General features: G+C 47.4%; 1 protein-coding gene across 3 annotated transcripts in view; it reads right to left on the bottom strand.

Annotated features, from left to right (window-relative positions):
* Nucleotides 1-4,683: 4,683 nt before the first annotated feature.
* Nucleotides 4,684-16,348, bottom strand: part of LOC144164206 (xaa-Arg dipeptidase-like) — an 88,220-nt gene continuing 76,555 nt past the window's right edge. Inside the window, exons 5-6 of one of the 3 annotated variants that reach the window (XM_077694721.1) lie at nt 11,140-11,385; nt 4,690-5,412 (exon numbers count right to left, since the gene is read on the bottom strand). In XM_077694721.1, coding sequence (XP_077550847.1) covers nt 5,075-5,412; nt 11,140-11,385 — 584 coding nt within the window. In that variant the 3' untranslated portion in view covers nt 4,690-5,074. Of the gene's footprint in view, nt 5,413-11,139; nt 11,386-16,348 lie in introns of all 3 variants that reach the window. The other 2 variants (XM_077694720.1, XM_077694722.1) reach the window with 2 other exon arrangements.

The raw sequence follows: 16,348 nt of genomic DNA, 5'->3' as shown, positions 1-16,348 counted from the left end.
CCACCGCCCCTCGTCTGCAATCACGCATCGTCGCTGGCATCTTCTGGCTGGCTGGATGGCCGGCGTACAGATAGTTTACTGGCAAGCGGGCAGGCCGGGCAGGCAACTCCTCTGGGTAGCAGAGAGCCTGCAGGACCGCCATCGTATTTGATGCCACCCACGCACGCGCGCACGCACACCTGTTTTCTCGCAATGAGGCAAAAAAAATCTAATTGAAAAAAAAAATTGGCTGATCTGCTACGCTTTTTGCGTACCTATAGTTTCCGCTGACAAAGCAAGGGAAGCGCTTTGGAACATCGTCCGGCCTGCCCACCCAAGCAGAAAAATTACAATCATCTTCCCGCGGGGGGAACCATGGGGTGATGCGACGCATCGGGGGTAACGGGGTGGCTGGTGCTGGGTATGATCGCGCCAGCCAGCGCGATATCAAAATTGTTAGTCTCCATTCAAATCATCGGTGGTCCTCGGATGTCATCGGAGCGCCGGCGATGGAACGACTGAGCGGAGCGGCGCAGTTATTGCGTTTATATGCACCGCGCGTTAACGGTGAGGGGAATGAGAGAGAGCAGCGCATGCGCATGTGTTAACCGAGCGCTAACGCGCGCTGACGCACAGTTGGCGTTGCGGTGAGATAGGGCGCTAATACACAGATGGCGCTGCGGTGAGAGCGGCGTTACCGCGCAGCTGGCGCGGCGAGGAGAATGAGGGAGAGGCGTGCGGACTACGGACGGACGCCGGAGGGACAAGGCGAGTTAAAGGGATGCGTTGCATCTAAAATATCCACTCCAACGCAAGGAGAAAGAGAGAGGTTAAACATCTTTAATGGTCGCGTTGGGTGACGTGCAGTTCCGGAGCCCCATCGCCAAGATCTGCAGTTCGGCCCAAAGTTTGCCTTTGAGCCCTGTTTGTCAAAAGCGGTAAAGGTTAGTTTGGTCCGGGACATCACTCGCCATGTTCCGGAGGGTGACAAGCAGCGCTGCATCGGGGAGAGCATGGACGCCGTCGCGCGGTCTACAGCCAGGCCCGAAAAAAGCTTCAACTGGGACGGTATGGTGGATTACCTGGTGAAAATAGACCTAAAATTGGTTTTGTCGGACGAAGAGGACCAATGCGTTCTTTTACCGGAAGGTATGTTCTGTGACCAGGCTTTAAGAGCAGTGCATAAGAATTTGAGAGGTACAATAGCGCTTGTCTGTGTCCCCTTCGTTCGAGTCTTCGCCCAGTTTTTGCTCTTTTAGCCATCAGAGAACAGGACCAACTAGCCCAGCTTATAACACTACAGCAGTTCATGATGTCCCTGAACGCTTTCACAAGGAGGCAAGAGTAGCATTCGAATTAAGGACACATTGAACACCATGTACATGGGTACCCCAATGAATAACCCATGATAAGCTGCCTCGGAATACACGTTCAAGCTTAACTTATTCTTAATAAAAAGGAAAATGGGGGGAAATGGGCAGTGTCTAACACGAACTGATAGTGAACATGGGCTACTTTACATTAAATTGATGGTAATAACGGGAAGAAAAACTGATAGGTTCTGTGATTACAGACTATGCATAATATTTGGTGGCGCTGTCGGGAGAGTGGTATAAATGTCTTCAGACACAAGGTACACCATAATCAAAAACTAGAAATTATAGCTTTCAAGCCCCGGAACCGGTTCGGAATGGTTCCTTTGATTCGTTTTAGTTCGGGTTCAGTTCCAAAATGACGGACGAAATACGGTTTCGGTTTCGTTTCGGTTCCGGCCAAACATTTGGGTTCGGTTCCGGTTTTGGTTATGTTCCGGTTCCGGTTAAACACCCTGATCGTACACGACTGATTTGTTGGGGTATTACTTCCCCTATTATGCCGTGGGTAGGCGCAGTAGTAACAGCTCACACCTAAGTATGCAGCGCATGCATTGCAAGGAGATGAAGGACGTTTTTGTGTTGTATCCGGTGACGCCACCATGCCTAAGCTTGATAGCAACGCACTTGATTGATTGTAGGGATTAACACCAGGACGCGACGCAGGGGATGAGGCGCGCCGTAGTGTAGGTCTCAGGATTAAGTTTGACCACCTGGGGATATTTAACGTGCGCCGAAATCTCGTACACACGGGCGCTTTTGCTTTTCGCCTCCATCAGAAAAGCGGCAGCCGCGGCCGGGAATCGAACCCGTGACCTCGTGCTCAGCAGCGCGATAGCAACAAGCACATGTCGTGGAACTTGCTGATCATTCATTGTGGGGTTTAACGCGCCAACGCAACGTAGGCGATGAGGCGCGCCGTAGTGGAGGGCTCCGGATTAATTTTGACCACCTGGGGATCTTTAACGTGCGCCGAAATCTCGTACACACGGGCGTTTTTGCTTTTCGCCTCCATCAGAAAAGCGGCCGCCGCGGCCGGGAATCGAACCCGCGACCTTGTGCTCAGCAGCGCAACGCCTTAGCCACTGAGCCACCGCGGCGGGTAGGAACTTGCTGATGCTTCACGTTAGGAATGATGGCACAAGGTGAAAGAGGAGAACCTCTCGTAGTGCTAAAGCGAAAGGGTGAGTTCTGAAGAATTCCTCATTCGGAAAATGTTTTGTGTCTGGTGCTAGATTAAGTTCAATAACTCCGTAGATTCGAGCCGAGGCCGAAAGATGAATTTCTCTGTCCCCAAGTTTTGTGCAAAACCGAATCCAAGGCAAAATTTGGCGCAAAGCTTACCCATAGTTCACAATAAATTGTTAGATTTTTTTTTAACTAGAGCGATCAGGGCAAATGTACGAAGAAATTCGTTCTGGTTATAATAAAAGATGTGCCCTTAAACGTATATTGAAATACTTAGTTTGCGATACAGAAAATGTCCGTGGAAGAAGGTAACGAGGTACGTGTTAATTTAGTTTACAGGCAGCTATTACTACGAAAAGTGACTGATATTGTGGAAATTTTCAACTGAAGTAGAATGAGAGCTTGCTTGTGGTCTAGTTGTACATTATTTCTTGTAAAAACACTGCGCTAAACTGAAATTAGGGAGACGAAGGACGGCGGAAGGCAGCTCTCCTGCGAGGTGACAACTCCGTCTTCCCATGGCCTTCTCTCGCTCGCCCTTGACTCAGAGCCGCGAAAATGAACGCACCACTGCGAACACTACACCCTAGCGTGATTGCAGGGATAATTACGAGGGCGCCACCCATCCGTCAAATATCTCCTCATGCTGCTCAAAGTTTAACAAGTTTCTCTAATCGTGACGAAAGTTCAATTGCTACAGATTAAAAGCTACTGAATGTTTTTTTTTTTAATTTTTATTCTGAATGACGGTTCATAAGCGATCCGTAATGGCTCATTATTCAAAGCAACCAGTCTTGGGGGTAAACAGACTGCATCCTTTACATTAACAGTGGTTGTTAAAGACAAGCGGCATGCTAATGTAAACAAGGATGAGGAGTATAGGCAGAGATGGCGCGTGTCGAGGTGTGCCAGGACTGAGAATAAGTTCATGCTCGCGTAAATTTTGAAGGTATTCGCGCGTTTCACCAGGTACGCATAATACATGACAAGCGCGATGAGAAACTGTATATGATGTTTCGAACAGGGTTAATGCAAACGTCACATTAAAATGCTGAGGCGTATATAGTAAACCCGTGTCGGGTCAACTTCCCCCTTGGTTGGTAATATGCGCCAATTTGCATCGCACCATTGTCACGGCCACGCACTTCCCTGTAAAGTCACACCGTGGCTTTCACAATTATTATCTACAGGTTAGTGGCTATTAGTAGCTATCGAGATTAGTAGTAGTACGACCGTACATTATGTTGTAAAAATAGCAAAAAACGGTGGTATTTCAATTTGATGAAGCAACGTGGAAAACTGGGCCTGTTGGTTCATGATTTAGGGATGAAAAATCAGCCAAGAAGACGGAGACACAAGCAAAGAAACAGACAGGACGATGCTGGAATAGTTACCCGCCGCGGCGGCTCAGTGGCTGAGGCGTTGCGCTGCTGAGCACGAGGTCGCGGGTTCGACTCCCGGCCGCGGAGGCCGCTTTTCTGATGGAGGCGAAAAGCGAAAACGCCCATGTGTACGAGATTTCGGCGCACGTTAAAGATCCCCAGGTGGTCTAAATTAATCCGGAGCCCTCCACTACGGCGCGCCTCATCGCCAGCGTTGCGTCGGCGCGTTAAACAATACAATCAATCAATGCTGGAATAGTCCAGCATCGTCCTGTCTGTTTCTTTACTTGTGTCTCCGTCTTTTTTGCTGGTTTTTAATCCGTATTTCAATTGTTCAGCCATCCAATTTTTTCTTCCTGGTTAAACGGTACGACGTTTTGCTTCACAAACAGTTCTGGATTGAGGACACCCCTCACTGATCTGCAGTGACCAGAATCACCACGTATGGGAAAAATGAAGTTTCGCCTCCTTGTCCCTCCCTTCCCTCCCTCCCGTCAACTCCCCCCTTCTATCGCTCCCTCTTCGGAGGGCATTCAGCGCGAAAGAGAGCGATAGAAGGCACTCACTCGTTAATGCTTGCTTGAAGGAGCCCGCGGGAGATCTTTTCCCCAGCATCATGTAGAAAGTTTTATCCATGAAGAGATATTTAGAACTGATGGTCGTTTAGTCATAATACGTTTGGAAAAGGCAGAAAATGAGGCACGGGGGAATTTTTTTTGCAATATTAAGTTTATTCATCGCCAGTAAAATTCCGGCAGTATTCATCCAGTGTAGGCCTTTTATCATACGATCAATGTTGCACTCGGGGAACACTCACGCGACCTTGGACATTCACGCGATTGATGATTCACGCGATTGATTCACTATAGTCACTTGGGCAACATTCAGGCTATGTTTAAGCAAGGATATTTCTGTGCTTATCGGAAACTCTGAGGAGAAACCAAAAAATCACAAGCACGACGACGGGGCATTGAATGGTCGTACATCTCCGTACCCGATCGCTTACAAGGCATGTGCTGGACGAGTCGTTCTCAAAATATATGGTTGCAAATAAAGTCGTTCCTGTGCCTTTATTTGGTATCGTTCAAATTACAGTTATTCGTCAGTGACACATTTATGCCCTACATACTATCATCAACTTTTGTCATGCAACTACAACTTCGCCAGAGGCTCTACTGCGTCGCTCCCGTTGTTATGGAGAGCTGACAACGCCCGTGACTTCTCCAATTCGCTCTTAATATCTTGTAGAAACTGTGTGTCGGTCAGCACTCTGACAGCAGTGAGCGCAAGTGCCTTGGCAACCCTGAACGTGACGTCATACGACGCAGGGTGGTTGGAAGCGTCCCGGAAGCCCTCCGTATGGTTTCCGCCATCGGTAGCAGCATCCAAGGCGTAGTAAGGCTGGATGGTGGGGACTACGTGCGAAACGTTGCCCACGTCCGTTGACGCGGCACTCGGAGTCGACACGAGGGCACCAGAATACTGTAAACCTGGGCAGGACACAAAGGCAATGAGTTGCGCAAGAACAAATTGAGCTGCATTGGAACTGAATGTCTCTCGAAGGATTGGCGATACTTTTGGGCTCAGATGGGCAGTATATTTACAAATTTGCTTAGCGACATTTTGGTTACCTAGGGTATGAGAGACATACTTATCGCTCTGCGAAGGGCACAGTGCCAGGTGCGCTTAGTGAAGAAATAATACTGCCAGCCCCCCCTCCCCGCTTGTTGGAGAGTACTTAGAATAGCTCCCGGAAACGATTAAACTAACGCTAATCAACTGGTTACACCTAAAACTAGAAGTATATATTGTTAAGAGCCTGAAAGATGAACTTTGCTTATATTTGCCACCTTTTTCTAAAATAATAATAAATATTTAAAGAATTGATGGGCATGGAGTTACACCAAAATGAATTGAAGCATCACCTGGTTACTTGACCAAAATCAAGTCTAGACTACGCAGGCCCAGTCCCCAGTTTTTTCGGCTGATTTAACGAGCAAATTCCGCCAAAAAGCGCTATTTTTCTCGCACCATCATCAGGATAGATATAGAGGCGTGGTTTATGGTCATGTTGGTTACATATGTGACGTGGGTCGAACTATTTCGTGACGTCGTGACGCTAGCAATTCCGCAGGAATAAAGTGAGCGCATCGCTGGATTGTTGAATATGCGCAACTTATGCGTAAAAGAACAAGGAAGGTGTTCGAAATAGAACATTTGGACACTGAGGTGGCCAAAAAACACACAGTACCAAAGCGGTGATTGGACGTCACTCCGTTAGTTGTGGCGACGGCCACGAACCGCTCCCCGGTTTCATGAATTTCCCAATGCTCCTCACGTCACCTAGTATTGAAAGTGCTGGTCACATAAGTTACTCTACAGAATGCTTCCACAAATAAGAGATTAACGAATTCACTTCAGGGTCCCTTAAAATACCTCTTTTATGGCGCCTTCGTCTGCAAACCGTCGGCAATAAAACAAGCATTAACGCGTTGGTTTTATGTCCGGGTAAAGGGCTATCAAACACATCTTCGCAGCGATATGGCGCACGTTCGGCCCAACATGCCCAACATCGAAATATTGTTCGACTCGTGGTCTTTTCTTATGTTGTACAATATTAGCCGACCGAATAAAAACCGGACACCTTCCACCCTGTAAAGAGGGGAGTCCGGGGAATCTGGCGTTCTGATTGGCTTTGCTTTGTTGTGGTTTAGCCATATTGGGTATTTGCTAGGTTAAATTATAAGGACCATGGTCCGAGCTCTACGTCACAGACTAAGGACCCACACAATTGGTGGGTGCAGATAATGATGTTACATTATAACGCGGCTACGCCAATCACAGCGCATTCTCCAGTGCGCCACACAGGTGGCTACCTTAGAGCTTCGTGCATTGTGGATGTGAGGGTTATTGGGACGCCACGTGTGGCGAGGAGTATAGACGACTCGGGAGTGAGGTGGCGGAGTTGTAGGGCAGTACAAAGTGGGGTACTCGCTTTGTAGGTGGTTGCGATGTGGGAAGGCCAGCTAACAAAAACCACGCTTACACTAATCGGTCCAGAGTTGGCTTAACCTCTGTAGACAATCGCATTGTTTGGAAGACATGTTCTCAGGAGCAATATAAGCCGTCTCATACCGAAGTATGAAGATCACAAGCCCTTTTTTTATTTTAAATGACCTTTTCTATTCGCTTATCTTAGCCTAGGATCCTAGCCGCACTCAGCTTTGCTGTAAGATGGTTTGGGAAAGAGTTGGCCAATAGCTTTCGCTCTTTTATTCCCACCTGGTAGCACGGGAAAGGTTCTTTCACCACCACGACAGAACGGTGCTCGTCGAGTTGCTTATCTCTGCAAAAACTTCATTTTGGCGCTTCTCAGAGTTGGATTTTCTAAAAAGAGCAGAGCTATGATACGCGCAAAAGTCTGGGTTCATACATGGAGCGGGCGACGAACTGCAGCACTCTGGAAACCGGTTATCAAACACTGCACCCGCAAGCCGCACTCAGCTATTGGGGGTGCACTAGTCTTGCACGCCCTGTGTAACACGCTCCCCCGTAGGGCCCTTGGGGTCTTTTTGACAATAAATAAATAAATAAATAAATAAATAAATAAATAAATAAATAAATAAATAAATAAATAAATAAATAAATAAATAAATAAATAAATAAATAAATAAATAAATAAACGAATAAATAAACAAATAAATAAATAAAAAAACAAACAAATAAATAAAAAATAAAAAACATCGCCCGTCCCAGAAACGCACGTCAATAATAAGTATTCGCGTGCAACAACAGCAAAGTCATATACCTATCTAGCTTCGCTGGGGCCAGCAACAGCTACGGCAGCTCCGAGCAAGCCTGGCAGTTGCGTAACTCACGATGTGCATTTTTTCAATCAGCCTTGCAAATGCGCTGACGTACCGGTCACGTAACCTATTCTATCTAGTTGCACCACCATGCATAAGTCTGTTTCGCAGTTTCTAAATTTCGAAGTCCTATTGTTTTCCTGAAACAACGCCGCCTGTATAAAATTGCATGTCGCATCAGCAGTAACCACGCATGAGGCATGTCCGCCGGATCGTGCCACACAACAGGTCAGCGAATAAACTAAGCGTCGTAAAGGCCTAAACACGGAGACATGGAAGACCGCCACCTTTGGAGGGCTGTGCAAACCCCGTCAGTTGTTCCGTATAATTTTCATGAAGCGGCGCAGCCCGGCGGTCAGTGCTCCGGCCGGCAGCACGCTGGAAGGCTGGCGAGCCGTGAAGGCCAGGAGAGAGCAGCAGGAAAGTGTCTGTTTGGCTGTGATCGGCTGAGGCGATAGGCAAGGGTATACAAGCGACGTTGCTTGAGCATTCCCAACACATCCCGATCGTATGTGTAGGTTCGCTTCGCGTTGGGCAATGCAGGGGTACAATTGCGGCAAATTTTCTCAGGACTTTGGTAAGGCTCATACCCAGTAAGGATGCACAAGCCACTCGCGTATACAAAGTGCTGGTAGCCACTGGACCCATTCAAAAGTAAAGCCTGCGCGTTTAAAAAGGGACAGGGAAACATACAGACTACTGAATTTAACTATCTATGCGGGCTAGTTCGCACTTCATTTTCGGAATTTCGGTCAAGCGCCAAGAAAAACTCGAGGGAACTCAAGCAAAATTCAATCAAGACTACTCAAGAAAAGAATAAGCACAGGAAGGAGGCGCCTCTCATTTTTCTTCAATTTGTTCTTGGCCTTTGGCCAAAATTCGCCGAGACACGCCACGCCAGTCTTGTCTGTTGCAGTGCCCCGTCTTTTACGCGCCGTTGTCACTGTTGAAATATGCACCACAAACTAGCCCAACAACATGTTTTGCCTTTTTTTGAAGCATTCATACATTATCATCAATCACGACGAACACTTTCAACCCTATTCAAACCACAAAAAAATCTACCACTGATAGATGTCTCTCTCTCTGTCTCTCTCTCTCTCTCTCTGTCTCTCTGTCTGTCTCTCTGTCTCTCTCTCTGTCTCTCTTTGCTTTGCCAAGAAAGAATCTCTGAGTCTCAGTGTTACTAAATTCACTGATGTTCCAGCACAGTGAACCAGCACTTCTCTTTTCCTCGGTTGCCACACAAACAAAAAACCTTTTTCTCCCACGATGTTGGGAAAAGAAATTGTATCTTCTACAGGATAAATGCTATTCAAGTTGGACTGTGAAAAACTTCTAGGGAAATAGTGTCACGGGCATACATTTAAAGACAAAAGCGGGCAAATTTAGTTTCTAGGACACAATACCACACAGAAAAACATATTTAAGGGAGGGGCTCCACCTTAAAACATTCTATAACAATTTAGCGAAAATATCACGAAGTGACCGGCCAGTGAGAGGCCGCCCTTGGCATCATTAGTAAGAGCCGTTCCGCCCCAATTTACAAAAAAAAATCAATATTGGAAGCGCACGACTGGGTGCGGTCGGGCAGGGTGCAATCCGCCGCTGCAGTATTCTATAACCGATTTCCACAGTGCTGCAAATCGTCGCACTTTCCATATATAAAACCACTTTCGCGCGTAGGGGTTAGGTATTTCGCATAGTTCCGGCATTAGGTAGCCGACTCCGGCTACCTTTTGCCAAATGTGCGCTCGTCCCGTCTACTGTGTTTCTGTGTCCTCGTCCTTTGCGCTCGTTTTAATTTTTAAGTGCGAATGCACTTCTTAAGCGAGCCTGAAGCGTCCACCGCCGTCGTCCGCATAGCAACAGCTGCGGGTGCGCGCGCTCCTCGTCTTCCTCCTCGTCTTCCCTAGCAACGGGGGGAGATGGGCGCGCGCTACTCTCCTCCTCCTCTCTCCGCTCAGTGACTGCGCGTTTTGGGCGCCTCCTCTCCACTTCGGGCGGGAGAGCTCTCGCTCGCGTAGCGGGCGCTCCGCTCCGCATTCCGACGCGTGAGGGCGCTCGTGTAGCCCTCGCCGTAACGGCGGGCGCTACTCTCCTCCTCCTCTCTCCGCTCAGTGACTGCGGGTGTTGGGCGCTTCCTCTCCACTCCAAGATCACGATATCCACCGTAATCGCGCAATCAACAACCGTGCATTCGCACTTACACACTCTCCCCCTCGGGGAAGTGCGAGGGAATTTTTTGAAGCCATGAACCAACACGCCCAACAGAGCATTTTATTATGCCAAATGTAGCTCTAAACTCTCAATAAACTCCAGCAGCGAAAGCATGGGTTACGCATTAGTAGACAATTCTCCGAATATCTGTGCAATTTTAGCTGAGATCCCCAGGAAACATCGCGGGCTTAAATTTAGTTTATAAGTTCCATTTCCATAGGACTTGCATATGCATATGCATATGCATATGCATATGCATATGCTTGGTTCAACAATCTCGAGTTTTTTGTGCAGCCTTTTTTTGTTCGTTATTCAGAACGTTATGTGCTTGCACCTCACAGGATATGCAATATATTACGCAATCTTCCAGGCATTTATTTTGTTTTTATGACCAGTCAAATAGAAAACGTGTCCCATGTGCTATGGAGCGTTGTTTGAAACTTTAGGACAGAATATTATTGCAATGCAAAATTAGTCCAAAGAAATTTTGCAGCGCACAGGTTAACATGGTTAGCGGATGGCGACGCGACAAAGAGCTTAGCAATATCCGAGAAACCGCCAGGGCCCTGAGGCGGTCGAGCGCGCATCTAGCAGAAGACGAGTCTATATTAGGCGACAAGGCAAGCACTGGCAGAAGTGAGCGACGGTGCAATTGCACCAAACTTGCAGTGTATGTTTTGGCGGATGTGGTTTACCGAAACTAGGCACGCTTTCGTGGACGCCTGCCTTAGCGCGAAAACTGCTGCAAGCGCGCAACGAGGAAAGCACGCTTGGACTAAGTGTTTCGGGAAACGTGTTTTCTTTCCCCAGAGGCGGACTGCGTCAGCGGCAAAGGACAACCGTCGCACCATCCTTCGACTGATCCCTGGTTGGAGTTGGCGCTTCGCCGTAAGAGCATTACGGGATCGTTCAGCGCGCTGCCCCCCTACTGGCACTCGTAGCTTTGTTCCTTTCGTGTGCATATCGAATATCGTATGTAAATGCCTTCATGTCACACACCCGCCCACACCCGCATGGTGTTTATGTTCAAAAAGTGACACATTCAAAATAGTTCAGCATTCTAGAGTAACGCACCCCATACGTACTTATAGCATTATTTCTAGATCTCTTTATAGCAAATGCAGATCTTACCGTACTGTTCGGCATATGCTCTGTATGTACCGGCCATCGTTAGGTTGGGCTCGAGATTCTCGTAAGTCAGCATTGGCTGATCCACTCTAACTTCGCAACCAGAGCTGATACCACCGGCTTCGAAGCAGGCCAGAACTTTGCGTCGAAGCTGATCCAGCTGGATTACGTCCGGGGCACGCAGGTCGAACTCTATCGTCGCCTGTGCAGGGATGATGTTCGGTTGCTCCCCGCTTTCTCGGAATATTCCTGCAATAAAACAGCCCAGACAATGCTATCAAATTATATGCTAAACTTTTGCTTTCTTTCTTTCTGCTTAATGACATCGTATATAAAAAATGTAACCAAACTTTATTTCGGCATTGTCGACCAGAACCTTTCTTCGGTCCTGCCGCAACCTTCGGGCCGCTCAGAAAGAACGTATTTTCCCATGGCACTCGTCTCAGTATTTTTTGTTGTAAAATATAATGATTAGTTGCCAATGCAATATATCCCTACACACAGACACCACCCTCAAGCGTCAGATACAGTTGTAGTAAATATAAATACCCCAGAATGTGAAGGAGAACACAGTCGCCCAGATAGCCGAATTGGTAAGGCATTCGAGATCTAATCGAAAGGCGTGGGTTCGGTCCCCACTCTGGGCGCGTGTTTTTCTTTCTTTCTCATGTAATTAATTAAAAATAATAATAATAATGTAACGTAACTAACGATAAAAAAAAAAGTCCAACCATTCCCCTATGCCTTCTTTGGCGTTGTAGACTGCCGGCATTTCTTTCTGTATTTCCTAACGAGCCCCTCATTTCCAAACCCTATTATCGCGCGAAAGCTTAGCGAGGGCCTCGGTTCTGGCAGCCTTGATGCCAAGGTAGCATAAGAGGGTTTCCCACCAGTTACCCGCTTATGACAGGCTGTAGACGTGCGCGTCACGCCCCGGGGGTTGAAAAGAAGGTCCCCTTCTCCCCGTGTAGTCTGAGTGGCGCTGGCTACCACCCTCAAGCGTCAGATACAGTTGTAGTAAATATAAATACCCCAGAATGTGAAGGAGAACACAGTCGCCCAGATAGCCGAATTGGTAAGGCATTCGAGATCTAATCGAAAGGCGTGGGTTCGGTCCCCACTCTGGGCGCGTGTTTTTCTTTCTTTCTCATGTAATTAATTAAAAAAAATAATAATAATGTAACGTAACTAACGATAAAAAAAAAGTCCAACCATTCTCCTATGCCTTCCTTGGCGTTGTAGACTGCCGGCATTTCTTTCTGTATATATATATATATATATATATATATATATATATATATATATACATATATATATATATATATATATATATATATATATATATATATATATATATATATATATATATATATATATATATATAGCGAATCAGAAAATGGGAAATGAGGGGCTCCGTCAAATAAAACAGAAAATGAGGATTGGCAGTCAAGAAAACCTCGGAAAGCAAAGGGGAGGTTGTGGTGGGTCATAGCAAGAAATGAAGAATTTTTTGAGTCGAAAAGAAAGTGGTGAAAAAATGCCCGCTGGGTGGGATCCGAACCCACGAACTCCAGAATACCGGTCTGGTGCGCCAGACCGGTATTCTGGTATTGGCTATGAAACACCTAATCTTTCGAATAAAACAAACTTTTGTTTTCTCTTCATGGCTCCTTTAAGCTGAACAAATAATACTGGCCCGCGTCGGAATCTCAAGCGGGCAAGTTGACTTTCATCCGGAAGGGATTCGCGGCTACTGTACGAGCTGGAACTTGAGGCGGCAACGGCGGTCGCATGCGACTTTCCGTCGTTTTCCCGCCCATGCATTTATGTTCGTGCCGCCGCTTCTTCAACTTCCGCTCTTCTTTCTCCAAGAAAACGACCTTCGTCCGCCCAGCAGCGAGTAAAACCTGGAACGCCTCGAGTTGTATTCTAGTGGACAAATGCAAATGGTTTGCGTGAGTCTTACGAATTTTTACGTTGCGGTCCTTACGTTGCATCCGTGTGTAGATTTGGCCAACATGGCGGCGCCCTGCCCTCCCCCTTCGCAGTGATAAGAGCTTCGTCGCTAATCCCTCGATGCGATGTCGTGTTTTAAGCTCTCGATTTCGCCTTCAAGTTGTCCATTCGTACCCCCACTTAAAATTTCAAGCGACAAATAGGTTTTGTTAGCTAGAAATTCGATTTTTCATCTGCTATGCCAGTCGATGTAGCGTTTGTCGATGTCTCAGCAATGGTCTCGCGAGATCCCCAGTGGCTATAGCAGTGTCTGTGTCTATTCGTAGATGGTGCTAGGCATCCAGGCCCCCTACGCGCGGGGTGCATTGCGTACGTGTAACTTATAAGAGTTTGAAACTACATTCACGTGGACTACGCATGCGTGGACTGCGTATACAGAATCTTAACGACTCGCCCCCAACTTCCTGACACCTACTCGACTTGGATCCCGTGGCATGGCGGGAAATTAGGCAGCACACGCCGCAGCCAGAATACATACCAGGTGGGCCTTCCTGCCACTCAACACCAGTGTTTCAACGGGCGCAGAACCCATGCCTTCTCTCTACAGGACCATACTGCGGCACTACAGACTTGAGCGGGAGAGATATACCCTACCCCATCCGGATCTCACCGGATCTCCAAAGAAGCACGTACACTCATTTACAAATGAAATGCGGACACAAAAATAGGAAGTCGAACACGCTAAACTAAAAAGTACTCATCGTTGAGTCCAAATAATTGCACGCTGTTGGCATGTTTGGAAAGCCTCATTTCCAAAACTTAGTTTTTGTAAGTAAGCAACGGATCATTTGCACATGCATGGAAAGAAATAGCGCTATTTGTATGTTCTCATTCATATTTTCGTTTTCGCGTTCCATTTATCCATGACTGTAGACATGCAGAATAACCATGATTGGCATCTACCCCACGCAATTTCCGTATCTCTGCCCTTACTGCCACATACCCGACAACTTGCCACACATGACCCAGGATCGCCCTTGCTCACCCAGATTTACCTTTCGCTTACCAACCCTGCTTAACTACCCTGGCCGCCGCACCCCAAGAAAATGCCTCTACCTAAGAGGAACAGTCAGGCGCTCACAAAACCGGTGAAAACGACACCGCTCAAAAGTGAGAGGCACTCCTACTTCATGAGGATCTGGAGAGTCAGAAGATCTTGCGAATCGTCCGAAGAGCGCAGCTACGGCCAGAGGCTTCCTGGACTGAGGAGACCTACCACCTTAAACCAGCAGGGACCCAGTCTTGGCTATTCTCTTAAGGAAATAGGCGTTCATTTCTCTCTCTTCTCTTTGCGACGAAATTGCTATCATTGTTATCGCGGCAAAGCAGCAGCCAAAGCATAAAAACTTGTATTTTGTTTTCATATCTCCTGTTAAGTTCGGGGGCCCTTCACTTATTACTTAAAACCGCCCGGCAATTAGATATCTTTCGCTGGGGTAGCTTGTTTACCTGTATTGTGTTTGTTTCCCCGCAGGCAGAGCTGAGTTGGCGTGAAGGGCGTAGGGAGAAACCGCGGAGGCTTTTGTTATTCGCCCTGCTTTTGTGTCCACCCCGCGGGCGGGCCCAGAGACGACGCAAACAAACGCGTCGGTCTGAATAATAGCTGAAAGCGATGTAAGCTTTCAAAGAAGGATTTCCTTACGAGAATCCCCGAAGCGGACGGGAGCTGAAGGTGAGTGAAGGGGATAAACCTTGCGTCAACGATAGGAAGAGGTCACCAGACGTTCGGTCTATGCGAGTTGCACGGCTCAAAGTTACTGGGCGAAGTTTCACTTCGTCACGCCTCTGAGCCTGGCGACTCGCCGGCTGGATGGCATCGATAGGCGACCATGCTTTGTTAGGCGCTCCACGTGTTATCAAAGGAAAGGAATTCTAGCGGCGCGGAGCACAAACATAGGTGTGCACGGTATGACAATACTTTGAGACGAGCCGATTCCCGGAGTTGGGTCTGCTTTTAGTTGGTTGGTTTTTATTTCTGTTATATTTGTGTTTTGCGGAATACCTTTGGGTTTCTGTATGAGATAGGAGAGGTGGGTCACGTCACTATTTTGAACCCATCTAGCTTTATTTGTCACGATGGCCAATCAGTGGCCTAGTGTGGGCTAATGATGAGCCATCCTCACTCTCAAGTTGTGACGTCCCTTGTGTGGGCGGGGTTTTGTTGGTAAAACCGAGGCGTTTGATGTTTTTAAGGACACATCAGAGAGACAGGGAGTTCAGAGGGAGAGCTGCGAGCTCCCGCTCGACAACCTGTTGTTTGCGATCACGAGACATGAGTTGTAAATAAGTAGTGTAAATAAAGTGTACATATTGTACATTTTGAGTTTACTTGGAGTAGACCGTCGTCGGCTATGTGCCGTCGGGCAACGTGCTAGCGAGTCCTCGTTTCATCGGATTATCGATCATCGGCGTTCGGCGACCGATCCACCATTACCTTCTATCTTCCCCTTTATTATATTTTAAACAGCCCGCACCGATTTAGGTCGTAGGATTTCAAAGCGCGGCGTTAACTATAAGATGGGGCCATCAGGAACGTACCCCAAAGCGATACCAAAGCGATAATGCCCAGAGAGTGGCACACCCGCAGTGAGGTTTTAGACGAGCCTTTAAAAAGAAAAATGCTGCAGCTCGCGTTCCTACAGACACTGCAGGGATATGAACCAAGCATTCAATGAATCAGTCAATTAATTGTTACAGCTCAAGCACTATAGGGTGGTGGAAAATAAGAAATTATGCCCTTCTCGTCGAATCCTCTGCGCGTACTCTCGGGCCTTCCCATGTAAATCAAAGCCACCGTGTAGCACTGACGGTTTGTGAACAGGAATGCACGGGGGTTTTGCACATAGTCAAAACAATTATAAAACATTCACCGCTTTCGCACGTCACTAAGTACGCGGACAATATAACGATCTGTATTGTCAAGGGTTCTCCCGGCGTCATGCAGGACCGCCCACAAGCGGCAGCGGACGCCGTCCGCACCCATGCCAGACGATGTGGTTTAGCTTGTGGCCCTCAAAAGTCGGAGCTCATCATAGTACAAAAATGTCGCAGGGATCCTTCAGATAACATCAAAATATGGCTTGATGGTATCTCATCAAACCGGCATCCTCAATCAAGGGATTAGGAATGACGTAACCGGAAAACTGCAAAAACACCCTGCTCCTCAACAGTCTTCAAGAAACCACGGCCAAATCGT

This window comes from Haemaphysalis longicornis, unplaced genomic scaffold, assembly GCF_048455015.1.
Source record: "Haemaphysalis longicornis isolate Haplotype H1 unplaced genomic scaffold, Haemaphysalis longicornis Haplotype H1 scaffold_13, whole genome shotgun sequence".
Lineage (NCBI taxonomy): Eukaryota > Metazoa > Arthropoda > Arachnida > Ixodida > Ixodidae > Haemaphysalis > Haemaphysalis longicornis.
This window is presented reverse-complemented; position numbering and strand designations above follow the sequence as displayed.